Source organism: Leuresthes tenuis, unplaced genomic scaffold, assembly GCF_036924035.1.
Source record: "Leuresthes tenuis unplaced genomic scaffold, fLeuTen1.0.hap1 SCAF_15, whole genome shotgun sequence".
Classification (NCBI taxonomy): Eukaryota; Metazoa; Chordata; class Actinopteri; order Atheriniformes; family Atherinopsidae; genus Leuresthes; species Leuresthes tenuis.
The window spans coordinates 22,328,572-22,345,321 of NW_027325369.1; the positions used below are offsets into that span (position 1 = coordinate 22,328,572).

Below are 16,750 nucleotides of genomic sequence, written 5' to 3' on the forward strand. Positions count from 1 at the left end.
TTTGCACAAAACACTCTCTTTCAGCATAAGAAACAACCCGCTGAAAGACATTTGGCACATGTTTTAAAGTTATGAATACTGGATTGGGTCCAGACATTAACAGTTGCCCTTTCTCACATGTATGAAGGGAGACTTTCCATGTGTTAAAGTTGCTGGAATATGATGCAAAAACTACACAAAGGTAATCAAAGGGTTTTGTTTACACAAAGAGCAGGGAGTGATGTAGGGCAAACAGATCCACTGAGCTGTTCATGACAACTGGTTTTGTGTTGAGTATCCTTCCTACATGTATAGCTTCTTATCTTCTCTGTTAACACACTGTCTCATTCAAACATTTTCCAGGTATAGTACTTGCTGCCTGAATAAAGTAATGTGGACATCTTTGTTCTTGCATGCAGCTCCTTGTGATGTCTATAAAGTTTCAGGGCTGCAGTGCGTGTGTGAGCAGCATGCAAAAAAACTAATCTTGGTTACAATATCTCTTTCCCATGCCGTGAAATGCTACAATTAAATTACAATTATTACGTTGGAAACATTTCCAAAGCATAAGGCATACTCTGACTTCTGTGATTATGGAATAAAAAGCACCATAAATGTGTCAAATGTGGATGAACACAGTGTTCTATCTGTTTTAGAAACCCTTTTTGCCCTTAAAACCAGCACACAATAAGTAAACGTTACATGACAACTGACCATGACCACAAATTACACACTGCTGCTAATTGCAAGTTTCTGATTTTCTAAGTCATGGTCGCAGAAGACAAACTGTACATATTAACACAACGTGATAGTTCAAAGCAAGCAAACCGTAGTTAAATGACAGTTGTTGGCCTCTCTGGATACGATAGTCATTGATCCATGCATATAAACTCGAGGCGCCTCTTCCCACACAGCACATCTTTCTCGCCGTTCGTCATTTTTTTATATTTCAATATTTGGTCAATTCACCCAGGAACCTAGAACACAAAAATCCTAAAGCTGCATCATTACTCCTCAGTTGACTTTGAACACTTTTCGCAGTTCTTTTCCAGCTTCACCAATCATTCATCTTTCACTGGATTGAGGTTCATTTTTGTACTTGAACGTCCACAAAAGTGTAATTGAGATTTACAGCTGAGCATATGTGGCTGAATTCTTGAAGTCTGCCCTAAATAACATGCACAACGACAGCAATATATTGTTCTGAGTGAGCTGTTGTAGTGGTTGAGTGAGTCAAACTAGTACAAATGCCTGCCTCTGAATTCATTTTGTAATATTGACTGTGACGTTGCAGGCAATATTACAGAAAAAAATACAAGAAAATAGCTTTTCAAAAATGATTTAAAAGTGATATGAAATACCAAGTGTCTTTTTATATATATATATATACAGCTTTTATATCTTCAATGAATAAAAATTTCGAGTTTTGAAGCTATATCTATAAACATCTGTTGTAGTTAGCTTTTTATGCGGGACCAAGTAACTTCTAGATATGAGTCAAATGTGTTAATATTACACGGAGCCAAATTTGGCAGCAAGAAGGGGAAAAGTGGTGGAAATTGAAGATTATTTTAGATGTGAAAAATAGGTAAAAAGATTCAGCAGTGCATTTTTAGATGCACATTTTCAACTAAATCCTTTGGAAAATGAATAGTTGGTGAAGTTTATTAGAATTGAAAAAAATATTCACAAGTAGCTTCTATAGCTAAATTTAAATATCGTATATCTTAAGAAATATTTGGAGAGGAGCTTTAGGATTTGGCTGACTCCCGTGAACTGGATACAACTTTTCACATGACTTTTTTTTCTTTTCTTTTTTTTAAATAGACATGGAATGCCCCAGCTCCGTGGGTGCATATGGCTTAAATGAGTTCATTCCAGTATGAAGCGCACAGCTCACACTGTATCTGTTAAAATCCAGTCTGTGCAGAGAGTACAGGTCAAGAGGTCGAAAAGTCTCAGGCACAAAGTAAATTCTGCAGGCAGCGAGTGCAGTTGATGATGGTTTCTGTGTTGATGGCATACAACAGCTTTGATTTGAAGTGGTCTAAAGTTGTGGCTGACGTGAACCTTTCAGTGTTCTCTGCTGGGGTGAACAAGTCATGCTTTGATTTGGCCTTTTTCCGATGAAGCACTCATGCTCTGACCTAAATTCATAACAGATACTGAGGCAACTTGAACAACGGCGACAAACATGCTGTCACGCGTTACATTTGCAGCTGGCTTGAATTTCCTTGGAGTTTACATAACAGTGTATGCTTCTTTTGTAGTTTATATTTGCTTTAATAAATACAGTGATTTATTTTCCTTTATAAATTAGGAGCAATAATCCACAGTGATTGCAAAGATTTGCTGCATTGTTGCTCAACATGTGTCCTCCCGCTGTCCATCTCGCTTGATCCAAACATCTGGTAAGTCTGGTTTACTGTTGGGCAAAATGACCACTTCTTCGCTCCGGCTGGTGCGGTCCTTAGCACAAGTCTCGTAAACCGTTTCTTTAAGAGAGAGCCGCAGCATATCCCTCTTCCCGTTGAGGTGTCCTGGTTGTAGCTGAACCTCTGCCTCTCCCTCCTGTCGCTGCAGGTTTGAAGGCCCTGCCTCGATGTCACTGTGACATGTTTCACAGGAGTCCTCCAGACCTTCGCAGGAGCTCTGAGAGTAGGAGGCAAGGTGTCCTTTGTGGTGACAGTGACCCTCCTCCAGTGCGATATTTTCATCTTTGTAGCGAGACGGCACGTCAGTAGTCTCCAGTGTGTGGCTGATGATGGTCTCCTCAATGCTTGATGATGAGGAGCAGGACGTATTGGTCCATTGCTTCACTCTTACCGACTGTCCCCTGCAGGTTTTACATAGCAATTTGTCTGTAGCTACATCTTTTTGCGCCAGGACGACTGGTTGTAGGGGGCTTTCTTTGTAAGGAGATGAGGTCTGGAGGGCTGGTGTTGGTTGGCAGATCTGATGGCTGCATGTCTCTTCCCTCTCCATATCCATGTTGGTTTTGCCCACATCTTCTCCACAGTATTCAATCTCATCTGAGAGCACAGAGGGCCGGTTGGACAGTTTACTGGTGCAGGTGCTGTTCTCAAAGCTGTCACTTAGGCGATAAGCCAACGGTTGCAGCTCATACTGCTCTGCCCCTCGACCCAGACCACCTCCTCCCCCTCCAGTCTGTTTCTGCCTGTGAGGATGCTGGTGGTTGGGATAGAGAAAACCACCTGCCTCTTTGTCATAACTCCTCCTCAGTCTGGATCTGCCGAAGGCCCCGTTAGCAGCCGAGGCTGACGAGGAGCCAGGCTCAGAGCAAGAGGTCAGCATGCCATCTGTCTGCCCTGAAAAACACGGCAGAGTGATCACTCCACAATTTTTCTGTGGCCCAAAAAAACAGCATAGGGATTGGAAGAAAAAGGTTGCAAATCCACATGCGACACACTTCACCAAAAATAAAAAAATTCCAAGCCTTCTGAAATGCAGGGCAGTGGCAGGCAGCATGACAATTCCCATGAAGAAAAATGCACCAGAAACTATTGCTACAGGACATCCCATCCTTTTAGTGGAGTGTGCAACTTTTCCAATTTTGTCTGAATGAGGAGCTAAGCTGTAGGAAATGCAATAGTTAGCAATGAAGTCAACAGACAACCCTGCGGCTGATGATATAAACAGGGCCTCAATGCCGTTCAGCTGCCATTCAAGGAGAACAAGGAGGCCTACAGTGACAAACACACTCCCTCCCACAGCAACAGTCGCATATATGCTCAGAGGAATATTCCAGGTGGTTAAGAGAAACAAAACTAAAGTGAGAGCTACAGAGAAGCCTGCCACAACCAAAGTTTCAGAACTTAAAGACTGTTGTAGGTCAAAAAGTGAGAGTTGACTGATGAACCAGCCATTCTCCAACCCATGAGGTGCTCCCAATATTTCTTTGTTAAACCATGCCAGGATTTCTCTGTAAAAAATACTAGTCCTGCTGAAGTTGAAGCTGTAGAGGTATGTGGTTTTGAATGCCAACACCAGGGCAGCAACCCTGCCATCTGGCTGGAAGTACAGGCCTCCACTGTGTGCCAGATGGCCCTCGGCATACTTCTCCGCCAGCATCATATTAAGGCAGTTCTCAAAAATGCTTGGAGGGTAAGGGAATGGGATGTTGTTACAGCAGAAATGAAGAGCATCATCACTCTCTGAGCACCGTCTGACAGATACCCAGCGCACCAGCTGCTCCACAAGACAGATATCATCTGTCATTACATCTTTATCCTCAGGTGATGGAGGGGAATAAAAGCTTTGGTTCTGGACCCGTCCACATAGATCCCTCAACCAAACTTGAGCTTCAGGTCGGCTAATGTTAAAGTCAGGGTCAAGAACTAAAGAACCATTACTTCTTGGGTTAAAGTGATCACCATTATCAGTTGGTTTGACTCCCCAAACAAGCATTACCGTAACAGGCTTATCCTCTCCATTTCTCTGTCTCTCAAACATAAACACATGACGGTATTCTGCATCATATCTCTCAAATGGGTGACTGGAGCGGAAAAGCTGGGTAACTTGGCTGTCAAGAGTGGGCAGCTTCATACCCGGGTCAACGCAGGACATGTAGGTACCCCCAGCTGCGAGCACAGCAAACCAGCACACCCAGATGTACCGAAACTTTACCACTCCGCAAGGCAGGATTTTCAGAAATAATAAATTGGAGGTGTCGGTGAAACCCCGTTTTAATTCTCTCAGCTTCTGCATGAAACTGAAGAGGCATCTCTTGCGTGAGCTCGTATCCCAGAAGCCACCAGTGTTTTTGGAGCAGCAGGGCTGCCATCCTTGCACTGCTACAGAGGCAGAGGGTGTCTTTCTGTAGCGCTCACACAAGATGAAAGAGCACGGCAGCCACACTAATGCAAACAGAGAGCTGATAAAAGAAGCAGTTCCGAGATAAACAGAGAAACATCTGATTGCTGTGATGCTGCTGAGATAACCAGAGAAAAAGACTGCACTGGAAGTTAACCCTGAGGCTAAAATCAAATAGCCGACTTCCTGCAAAGCCCTGTTCACTCTCTTCTCCAGGGAGGCTGAGGGGTTCTGCGTTAGCTGCAGATTCCAGAAGTCAGCAAAGATGAAAACCTGATTGGAGCAACTTCCTAAGAGAATGAGAGTTGCCGAGAGGTTGACCATGGGAAAGAAAGTGAAGCGAAATGTTACTTTGTAGAAGAAGTAGGAGGTTAGGAGTGAACCTGTGACTGCAAGTACAGATAATGCTACTGTGAAGAAAGAGTGGAGATAAAGGGCCATAGTGAAAAGAAGAGACGCAACAGCCAGGACAGGGAACACTGAATCTCTGGTCAGATAATATTTGAAAAGACTCTTCTTGATCCCAAAGTCAATGCCAGTAATAGTTGTATTATTGTGGGTCAGATCCCTGCCTTCAAGACTATTCATGTATATCTCCATCATTTGCTCTCCTTTGTCAACAGGTAGGAAGAGAAGGCTATATTTCAGTGTTGGAATTTGATATTCGACTGTCTGCGGGCCAAGAAAGTCTTTGTCAACTAGGAAGTGCAGGATTTGGAAAACCACACGGGATTGTTTGCAGCGTGTGGGAACAGAGGAACAGCTGCCATGTTTGGGTCTCTCGACACAGGCCTCAACTAGATGTCCTTCGTGATAGTACAGAGCACATTTCCGGAGAAGATTCAAAGACTCAGAAACCTGGTGAGAAAGAAAGATAATAGAAATTAAACACTGCAACACCGAGTTTAATTCTAATGAAATCTTTTCAAACTCTTGTTTGATGTAATAGGTCCTCTGACTTTTCCTCACTTTCAGTCCAGCCTCAAGGACTATTTCGCTTGTTCGTGAGTAAAATTGCTCTACAATCGTGTTTGCTGATGCAGTCTGGGTTTTGACATATGCACAAGCTGACTTTAGGTATTCATGCCAGGATTACCAGCCTCTGCAATATTTGATATCACAAGGAAACATGACCTTCGCAAAATATGTCAAAATTTACACTAAGAAGTACGAAAAGTGGTGTTGGAATAATCCATAAGATAGTCTTAGCAGTTTTAGCCTCTTGATTAGGTTTAGGCAATAAATCAGATAGGCTAAGACACAACTACATAGTTCATTTTAGGAGAGAAAAGTAAAGCTTGGCTTGAAATAACTCCTTTGACAACATTAGCCATTTACCGGAATGAATAGGCAGCTAAGGGGCCCAAGTACATTACATTCTGATGTCAACGGATCCTGACACGCTGGAATTGAAACCAGATTCCCAAAAACTGTAACTGCACTTTATTGACAAGAATTATAACAATATATGTTAAACTTTAAAAAACGGCTAATATTTCCAAGGTCAATAATGAATTTTGCTGCTCGAACATTATCCATTCTGGAGCATGACAAAATGACCCCACTGTCTACAATCTGATCCTATTTAGTTCATTTTTAAGCTGAGCAGAAAACTGCAGTACCTGCTGTGAGGTGAGGCTGAGGCAGCGGGAGGCATTAGAGAGGACAGCCAAGTAATTTCCCAGAGACCAGCTTGGACAACAGCCGCTTCTGGACGTTCCCTCAGCTTCCACCCTCACGTGCTGCTGGCACAGCTCCTGGAACCTGGCCTGGGAGTGAATCTGATTCACACAGGGGAAAGGTTTTTTTGAACATGTGCCCAGTTTTGAAACCACTTCACAAAAAAAGCTATTTGTATCACACAAGATAGTGTATAGTGTTTTTGTTGGAGAACTGGTTTAACATATTGGGAGCAGTCACTGTATCAAATGGTGAGGCAAGAGTGAGACAGACTGAAGATGTCTAAAAAGACAAAGAAAGATGCAAAAGTGAGTGGATCAGTGCGAACCCTGGATAGCTCCATCTCACACATGGCGTGGATCGCCTTCAGGCTCCAGAGACTGGCTGAATTTTCTGATCGAAACACCAGCTGGGCCAAATGCTCGCCTGCATGGAGAGAGGCAGATGGATTCAGCATACAGGAACAAAATGACAAGTACTGAATCATTAGATCGATTTGATGGTCAAAAATGTTCAACTCCTGTCAAAAGGTCTGAGGTATGATGGTGTAAAGATAAAAGCAGTTGTTTGTTGAATAGAAAATAGGCTTCCTCAGTTAAATACTCTCTTCTAAGCTTGAAATGTTTTAAAATCTATTTAGCAAGCTTTCTGGGTTTTATAGGTCCCTTCCAGTGTTTACCACACGTAATAGATAAGATGCTTAACTGCTGAATGCATTTTAAAAATATTTTCCTGGTATCAGTTTCAAATAGGTTTGAGGAATTTCTTTGCCTTCAGTAAGTAAACAACTGATCAGGACTAACTCACCTGGAGCATCACAAAGGAAAGTGTCTAGAGAGGAATCTGTAGCCAGCATCCTCTTAATACGACCTCTGGAGGCATCTCGACTGCCATTATTGTCTCTAATGTTAGCACCCCCAGATCTAGCACAGGTAAAACCACATATGCAAAACTTGATGCAACTTTACAGCTTCGTAAAACACATGTATTTTGTTGAAAAATAAATATAAAGCAAAAGCCATACCATTTTATTGATTAAGTATCATTTGTTTGGCCACTTGAGGGCAGTACAACAAGGTACTGTATAAAGTCAGAGACAGATGTTTTGCTAATTTTGCAAACATGCTGTAACATGAGCTGCTGTGATGTTTTCCATCTGGTTTTGGCGTCTGGTAATGATAATGAAACCTTGGCCTATAATGACATCTGGTGATTATTCCATACATGACAGAATATAATCTAATAAAGCTGCAAAAACATGCATGTCAGCTTCAATTTTAAACTGACCAGTGAGCATGTTTGGCTGTTTGTTTTGATTATCACTGTGTTCACTCCTACTTATCACTCCTACCCCCCAAAATGGATGGGCATTTGCCTGTCTTCACCATTTAGGTCATCTAAATGGTGAAGGGGACATATCCCTGTCTGGAATCTATGGCCATGCAGCATATATTTGCAGTGGTCAGAGATGCATTCTTCTTGTGTAAACGCTCTTCATTATACTAAAACATTGCTGACCTTTTACTGAGCTGCTGTGGTAAGTGAGACAGAGTTTTCCCCGGGCCAGTGTTCTCCTGCAGCTTGAACAGGCTGGACAGCCGAACACCAATGTATGTTCCCCGCGGCTCAAAACCCTGAGGAAAGAGAGCACACATACATTGATTCACACACAAAAAGACATCAAAGAAAATTACACAGAGTGGACATTGATCCTGAGCCAAACACAGCTTACTGAATTAATCAGCATCACAAGCCATGTATAATGTTGTCTGAACTGCCTTAATAAGTCAGCATTTGCTTGTATTTGATGTTGCTCTTGAAGACAGAAAGCTACTCCATAAAGGAAAAAAATGTCAGTGTTTGTGGCATGAACAGATTATTTTCTTGTGTAAATGCATTTAGATTAGTCTTTCATGATGCATTGTCATTATTTGAGTGTGGCATTTTTCTGAATGATTTCTCAATCAGACTTTAATCTGGAGCCATGCATCTAAAAGGTGAGGGGGTTCATCTGATTAGGAGGACAGTTATTGTGATCCAATTCAGCATGGTTAATTGAATCTGAGATGAGCTTGAAGTAAATGGATGCAGCTGAGTTCAATAGTCATTAGGAAAACAGTAATTAAGGTGCCGTCTGAGGGGGTGACAGAGGTTTGAACTGTAGATTTTACTGAAAGTGACAGGAGAGAAACAGCAAGCAACGTTTTAGGATTACTTCTTGGATTGGTTTTGCCAATTCATGTTGTGTGACAGTACTCTCTTCACTCACACTGTGAGAATCTGTCTTCCTCGTAAGAGCAAAAATACACCCAAAAACATCTGCATCATTCATATATATACACACATTTAAGCAGAACCACTTAGTTTAAGACTAAGTTTACCTCTCTGATTAAGGCTGGGGACTGAAGCACCCCCCTCTGTGTGTGTTTGTTACTCACCAACAGTGGATCAGAGAAGTCTGGAAGAGGACCAATGAACAAGCCAGCCAGTGAGCAACCCAGCAACAGAAGGGCGCCACTCAGCAGGACCACTAATGGATAGTCCACTATCATCTGGGAGTAACTGCCAAGCAAAAAAAACCCGGGAGAAGAAACAGTCAGTGATGCGTGATAAAGATCAATTAGAATTATTATAAAAAGATTAATATATAGTTGGTTTTATTATTTACTTTCTAAGGATGCAGTAAAGACCCCCATTTCTGTAAAAAATAGAAAACCATTATGATCATAAAGAATTTAAAAAAAGGACACTGTGCTGACTGTGTCTAAAGAGATAGTTTGACATTTTGGTAAAACGTCCTGATTAACTGTCCTGTCGTGAAGTAGAAGAGATGATTGATGCACTTAAACACGACATTACATATCGCCGACAGACAATTAGTCTAAATTAGTGCAGGCAACTGGAGGACACAGCTGACCTTAAGTAGAATGCCACAAAATCCACCTGCCAGCATCAATAAAGCTCAAAGCACATCACATCTTGTTTGATGAGCCAAACCACAACTGAACGACAGTGTGCGCTCTATAAGAAAAAGTCAATGACAAACACTCCTGTTTTACAAACCTTGTTCAACAAACGTCAGGATGCTGTCTTTAAAGGCAGTAGAACTTTTAATCTGTGTTATGTTAATTTGTTTTAACCTTTATTTAACATGCAAAGGTACGAAGGACATGATTTTTTCAGTGTCTTCACCAACCAACTTCATTGTATTTGAATAATAAAAACTAATTTAAAATTTGATGCAGCAACACAATAAAAAAAAAGTCAGAAAAGAGTCAGGATTGGATATGAAAAGGAGCATCCACCAGATTTCCTAGCAAGAATGGGTTGTGGCTCACCACTTGTTGCCAAAATTGGTCAGAGAATGATCATGTAAGTTCCAAAAAGTATTGTGAATGTAAAATTGCTAAGAACTTTGGTCTTTCAACAGCTACAGAACATAATTTATGAAACGATTCAAGGAGTCCAAGGAAATATTGGTGTCTAAAGGCCAAGGACAGGAACCACTGTTGGATATGTGCAACCTACAGGCCATCAGGCGGCACTGTATGAGAACTATCATCCCACATGGGCTCACGAGTACTTTAGAAAACCATCTTCACTCAGTAAAGTCAGTTGCTGCATCCAGATATATCACCTGAAACTGTATGCAAGGAGGAAGCTATTTATCAACACAGCACAGAAAACACCACAGAGTTCTCAGGACACGATCGTATATCAGATGGAGGCGTGCTCTGTGGTCAGATAAGTCCACATCTTAGCTGCTTTTGCATTAAAAAAAAAAAAGACTGATGTTTGGTTCTATTAGCAAGATGATAAAGACCATTCAGGTTGTTGTAAGCAAAAGCCTGTGTTTGTGATGATATGAAGGTTCACAGTGTCCATGGCATGGAGGACTTGCATACATGTAAAGGTAACATAGGTTCAGAGGTGTATGTTTGAACTTTGGAGAAAAATGTGCTACCATCAAAGCCTGGAATCAAATTTGAATTAGTTTATTTTTTCTAAATACAGTGAAGTTGCTGAGAATCATTTATTTGGATTGCTGTCTGTTAAAAGTTCAAATGAATAAATAAATGTCAAATTTAGTTTTGTATCTTACTAAATTCACAATTTTACTGGAATTGGGGTTTGCGGTATGTTGAGCCAGGCAGACTCATGAGGCATTTTCTCCTGTTTTCAGTCTGCTAAGCTGGGCTAGCTGGCTTTGCTCTGTTATGTTTGACTACCAAACAGAGATAGTCGTGTGTGAATTCTCTGATCCAACTCCCATTAAAAGATTAAATAGCGAGTATTCTCGAAAACGCACCTTACTGTCACCACATGTTGCTGCTTTGGTTTCTGCGTCCCGCTTTCATTTGAGCCGTGCAGCCAGTGACATCTGACCGCCCCGTGACAGGATGTCTGATGGGCTGAGCTACAGCTGTGTCCCACTTGCACCACCACACCGCCTTCGGCATGAGGACCGGTTGTGTTTGAATGACAGTTGCGGCAGGCGTGGGGTTTGACTGGCCTCTGATGGCTGCAGTGGGGACATTTTCGGAGCTGTGGTGAATCATAGGCTCCAGCCTCAAGACACTGGGGCACCTAGAGGGAGAAAAGAAGATACACACATATATTACTCTCTATTCACAGATGATTCTATATAATTTGAGTCTTCTGTGCAACACAATGACTACATGTCACTGCTTCCCAAATCTAGCACCTATTTTAATGGGTCCACATATATCTATGCTAAACAGCAGTCTAGTCAGCGCAAAGGCATACTTGGTGATAAAGCTGGAAGGAGGAAGAGGGTTTGCCAAGGCTGCTGCAGCTGTCACACAGCTCCCCTCCTGACTGGATAACTGTCAAGTGGGCCTCTGCAGAGCTGTCAGGAGGGCACAGAGAAACCACCGGGATCTCACTGAGGAGAGAAAAGAAGTATGGAAATATGTACATTTTACAACAATTGAGGAGATATGAATGGCAGAGGGGCAACGGTGTCAGAAACATCAAGGATGCAAAAGTTCGAGCTGTGAACAGTGACTGACATCTCCATTTTTTTTACTGTTATTCTTGGCTCAGCATCATCTCATATTCAAGCGAGAATTGAACAGCTCAGCAGAACTAATGAGCCACGGAATGGATTTCTGGCGAACACACTGTGTCTCCTGATGCTAATACAGGCAATTATAATAGAAGGGAGGGGAAAGGAGAATCAAAACAAAGAGGGAGAGGCAGATTTGGGGACTATTTTCACATTGTGGAACCATGTCATCAAGTTATAGTAGAGCAGCTGGCTGTCACAGATAGATAGCACAAGAATGTGACGTGGTGACTCATGAGTAATTGCCACAGTCAGGATAACCCACAGTTCTACCATTTATTTTGCAAGATCTGTTCAAAACTGGTAGATATTAACAGTGTGGCTCTATGAAAGGCAGTGTTGGTTGGTTGGTTTGTTGGTCCACAACTGTGGACCAGATTTGGAAATCGCAACAACTAGATATGAATTGTAGCTGAGGTATTTATGGTTCCTGGAAGATGAATGATACTAGCTGTGAGGATTTCCCTGATTTTTAGGGATCCTAGGCCCAACCCTACTCAAGCTGACATTCAGGGAGAGGCGGGGTCTATCCTGGTGACATTAAACAGTCCATTACACGGGCCTCTGTGCATGCTCACAACTAATACACAATTGCAAATTAACCTAGCGTGTGATGCCTGTGGACTGTGGGAGTAAAATGGAGCACCATGAGAAAACCAAAGCAGGCAAAGCAGGAAAACACTAAATCCACTCAGAGATCCAAATCTTCCTACTGTGAGACAACAACGCTACCTACAGCACAACCGTGCCACTCAGTTTGTTAATCATTTTTTTCATTTTTGTATTAACATCTCACACATTGTTTCAACTTTTTGGGAAACAGGGTTGTATAATGATAGGGAAACTGTTCCATCCCTTTTCTCTCATGTTCAAACACATCAAAGAACTCATATAAAGCGTCTTGTTAATGTACCACTTGGTCCTACATCAAAACCACTTTGCTGCTCTGCTTTTGCCCTCAGACATTAAAAAGTTATGGTGAGTATCCACAAGTAAAGCGTCTGCCTGAACGACTTTCTAATGCTCTCATTGCACTTCAGTAAAAGGGGTCTGTGTTGTCTACCACATGTCTGTTTTTCCACAGTAGTCTGGATGCAGCTGCACTCTCTGGCTTGTTGCCATGACAACAGGGTAAGTCAACAGAGTCTAATTGACCTCACGCAGTTTTATTTGCATCCTGTAATAAGGGGTACAGATGATGAGCGGTGTGCCGAATTGCAAGCATACTGAGTAATGGTGGCACTCGATAAAGACCTAAACCACAGACTTTTGTCTTCATGCTACCATAAAATTATAATAAGATGTAAATAATAAATAGCCCATAAATAGCTGAGAAGCTCTTCATCACAAAGCAAGTGAACTAGTTAAGCCTCTTGGGGGCTAAAGTAAGTGAATAAACACACAGAAAGTATCAGAGAGTTACTACTTCCAAATACTTTAAGGGCATTTGTCCTGATGAACTCCATCTTCCCATGGCTCCGTTGGTGGCTGAAAACATTATTGTTTGCCCATAATAAGTCATCTCCTGACCACAGGGATTTCGTGTTCAAGCCTAATTTTCATAGGGAAAAGATGAACGTACAGTTCATCAATATTTCAGTGCAGCATACAAAAATACATCCAGGAAGGTGTCACCAGACTGCTCCTGATACCCAGAGGCTAAACGGGAAACAGAGTGCAGTAACATGAAATGGCTGTGGCTGTAGCAACTGCAGTAGCTCAGGTGGTAGAGCATGTTGTCCACTAAACACTCACGCCAGTGTACTTGGGTAACTGCACCTGAAGTTGCTCCAAGTGGCAGCTTGGCACTTTGTTTACTGTGTTTGTCAAGAGTTCAGCTAAAAAGAACTTTGTGAAGTGCTTTGTAGAACCTGGCAAAGGTTGTAAGGTTCATAATGTTTGAATCCATAAAGTGGGTAAAGCAAAGTTTCTTCTTTTTCTATTTGCACTTTTAATTGTTTCAAAAAGTCAACAAAAGTTTAAAACAATCTTTGGACAGTTTAATCCTACCACAGGATGTAACATGAGAACTACAATACATTCATAGCTGTTTTTACTATGGTAGTTTAAATGAAAATGAGGGATTTTTATGTGCTCCAAATGTAGTATGTAAAATTATAGTTTGTAAAGTAAGTAAAAGTTGTTTGATGAGAACAATATTTCCTCTGAGTTGTGAAGAAGTAGACTATAGCTACATCAAATGTGCGCCTTCTACCATACTGCTGGTTGTATTTTATTCATCAAGACTGTGTCCACAGTCAACGAATATTCAAAGGACTCATGAAAGAGTCTTTATCTGTGAGGCTGTCAATGTCATGTCTTCATACATTTCCTAAACTGACAATCACACACAATGAAGAACAGCACAAATGCTCACTCTGTATGCACAAGGCCAACTGTTAACCTTCCTTAAAAAACAAAGCTGTGGGTCTATTTCTAAAGAAAAAGACCCGAGATTCTGCCTGCAAGGTAGAAAACCCAAGAGAGGAAGAAATGTCCCCTGTTGCTATGTAAAGGAGGGACACCTCTCAGCTGTTCCCAGTCCTGTTTTCATTACTGAATCCTCTTTGTCATTTGATCTTTTTTTTTCAATATTTTTTTCGCACTCTGGGTTGCCAGTGGAGAACAAAGTGAGGGACATCAGCAACCCAGACACCAAAGCAAGGGGATGACATTGAACATATCTCAGACAATTGAGGAGTTTGTGTGCTGCCTGCTGCCTGTCTGTCAAACACAGAGAGAGGACAGCACAAAGCATTGGCCCTGCTGTCTTCTTAAAATACTGCCTTATATGCAGAATCATATACTGTTACATTTAACCTGAAAATGCACTGATTTCAAAACATGAATTCACAAAAGTAAACTGACAGCATCTTGTGGGTATTTTGTGATTTTATCAGCAGTACAAACAAAGTAGCCTGACATAATCAAAAATTAATGCAGCCATTGTCCTGAGATAAGAATGAATTCAAACAACAATAGCAGAAATAATACATTGTATGTAACGATATAGTCCCAAGCATCATCAGCTAGACTGAATGCTGTTGATTGCTAGTCAGCGACCAGGAAGATAAATCCTATTCACACCAGTCAGAGTAAATATAGTTCATTTTTCTCCACTAGTTAGATGTAAGAGTAAGCTTTGAGAAATCCTCAGTCAAAAACAATAACCCACCTTTGGCCAGCCTGCTGAATGTCCCTTTCATCTTCGGGAGAATCATCCATCATAATCGCATCCGTGCTTTCTCTTATTATAGAGCAAGCATCCATCTTTCCCTTGATTCGCCTTTGATATTTGATATTTTCTAAATGCAGAATATCAGTTTCCCGTAATTTTAGATTAGGTTAACCTAACAGCTAATCTCCCATCTGCGTAGAGTGAGTCCACGAGGAACAGCGACATGGGCTTGTTTCTGTGTCCGCTACTACAGAGCAGCACCAGGGCTGTGTGGGTTAATCTGCCCCGAGCTGTGCTCTGATTGGCGGAGCCGCGGTGATGCTGAGGACTCTGCACGGTCGCTGTCCAACCGGCCGCGGTGCTGGAGCTGGAAGTCGCGAATGCTTCGCATCAGTACTTGTTAAACTGACTCGGACAGGAGCTACAGCAGTTGTTCAGTTATCTTCATCAATGTGCAGTGACAGGACACGGAAGCTGCGCTCAATTAAAACAACTTAATCAAGTCTTCCTGCTGCTGATAGCAGGGAGGGATATTACTCAAGTCAGGCATGACAAGGTCAAATCTGGCAAAAATCCTCTACTCTTACGATCAATTTTAAGGCTCTACCAATCAATAAGGAGAGTGAGATCAGGAGTATATTAATGGTTTTAATTAATATTTTTATAAGTGCCAAATGCAGATGTGAAAATTGGGATGAAAAAGAAAACTGTAGTCTGTTCTCTTCATATTTTAGCTGCATTTCATTGACAAATATAGGTACATTTTAATGTTGCTGCCCAGTTGTGACTTGTAACTTGCAACAGCATTTATAGAGGGAACTGAATTGTAACTACACTTTGGTTGTGTTGATGTAAATCAGATACAGAGCCATCATTAAACTTCAGCAATTTTTTGTCTAAAACTGCAAACTTGTTAAAACATCTAAATACAAACTATTCGGATACTGTTTTCATAAAGTACGTGCAGACAATAATACCATATTATCTGGTTTACAAAAGGAAAAATTACATAGGCTAAAGGGATCATTCACAATCTGAGAACCCTCTCTTTTCAGAATCAGGTCATAACTGATCTGCAAAGCAAGGTAACTGATGTACCAAGTTACTAAAGTTACAACTTCTAGATGTGCTATTAATGATTTATTTTTTCTGAAAAACATAATTCAGTGGTGCTCTGTGAAAACACTGTAAAAATATAATTGGAAAGGTATGATATCTGTGGGATGAGACATTGTGCAAACAGGGAATAGCTGATCATTATAGCGGCATTCAAACAAAGCCTAAAATGTCTGTAGGTTTCCTGGGGCCCTTTTCTAGCACTAAACACTGGCAAACATGTAAGTATGTGTATGTGTATGATAGACCAAAGGGAAAAAAAACCCTGCATAGGCTAAAAACTGGGGTGTGTATGTGAATAGCTGAATTTGGCTTACAGTGTAAAAGCACTTGGAGTGGTCAACAAAACTAGAAAAGTGCTATATACAATGAAAATGATTTGAAAATCATTTGATTTGAAAAATGATTATCTTTAATTTACAGTGTTGTTTCCTTGGAAGTGTAAGTAAAACTTCACAGCCATCTGTCTCAAACCAATCTCAGGATATCAAACAAGTATATTTGCACATTTGCAGTAGCCATTTAAAAAGTCTGTCAACATCTCAATAATCATCCGTGTCATATTAAAAGTATAGCATGTATAGTTTAGTGACTCATCAAATTCATTACATTTGATTATGCTTTGTATCCAAAAACATCTCACTTGGACTGGCTTAACCTTGTGAGAAATTAGAGTACAGTGAAGATTACAGTATTATTAATGTTATTAGTATCCCTCTGAGACACAAATCCTATTTAATAAGTACACTGAGTTCATTTTCTCTGACTCATAAAAAGAATGTTCAAGCTTTGAGCTGGTTAAGATGGATAAGATCAAAGAGAAGAGAAGAAAAGAACAGAAGAGGCTACTTATTAACAAGTGAAAGACTGTCAAA

The 16,750-nt window shown here is 41.1% G+C and overlaps 1 protein-coding gene across 1 annotated transcript; it reads right to left on the reverse strand.

Moving 5' to 3' along the window:
- Window positions 1-60: 60 nt before the first annotated feature.
- disp2 (dispatched RND transporter family member 2) lies at window positions 61-14,991 on the reverse strand. Its single transcript, XM_072365461.1, has 10 exons — window positions 14,757-14,991; window positions 11,260-11,398; window positions 10,802-11,079; window positions 9,161-9,190; window positions 8,931-9,054; window positions 8,011-8,126; window positions 7,300-7,415; window positions 6,821-6,918; window positions 6,435-6,593; window positions 61-5,670 (listed from the first exon to the last, which is right to left on the reverse strand). Exons 1-10 carry the CDS (start codon window positions 14,849-14,851, stop codon window positions 2,344-2,346), a joined length of 4,482 nt encoding a protein of 1,493 aa, XP_072221562.1. The 5' UTR covers window positions 14,852-14,991; the 3' UTR covers window positions 61-2,343.
- Window positions 14,992-16,750: the final 1,759 nt, after the last annotated feature.

What these genes read in the sequence shown, in the direction of transcription:
- disp2 (XM_072365461.1), bottom strand. Translation starts at nt 14,851, where the DNA reads ATGGATGCTTGCTCTATAATAAGAGAAAGCACGGATGCGATTATGATG. An exon ending in GTGAGATGGAGCTATCCAGG is followed by an intron (nt 6,594 to 6,820) that starts GTTCGCACTGAT and finishes TGTGTGAATCAG; the next exon opens with ATTCACTCCCAGGCCAGGTT. An exon ending in TCAGCCTCACCTCACAGCAG is followed by an intron (nt 5,671 to 6,434) that starts GTACTGCAGTTT and finishes CTTTCTCACCAG; the next exon opens with GTTTCTGAGTCTTTGAATCT.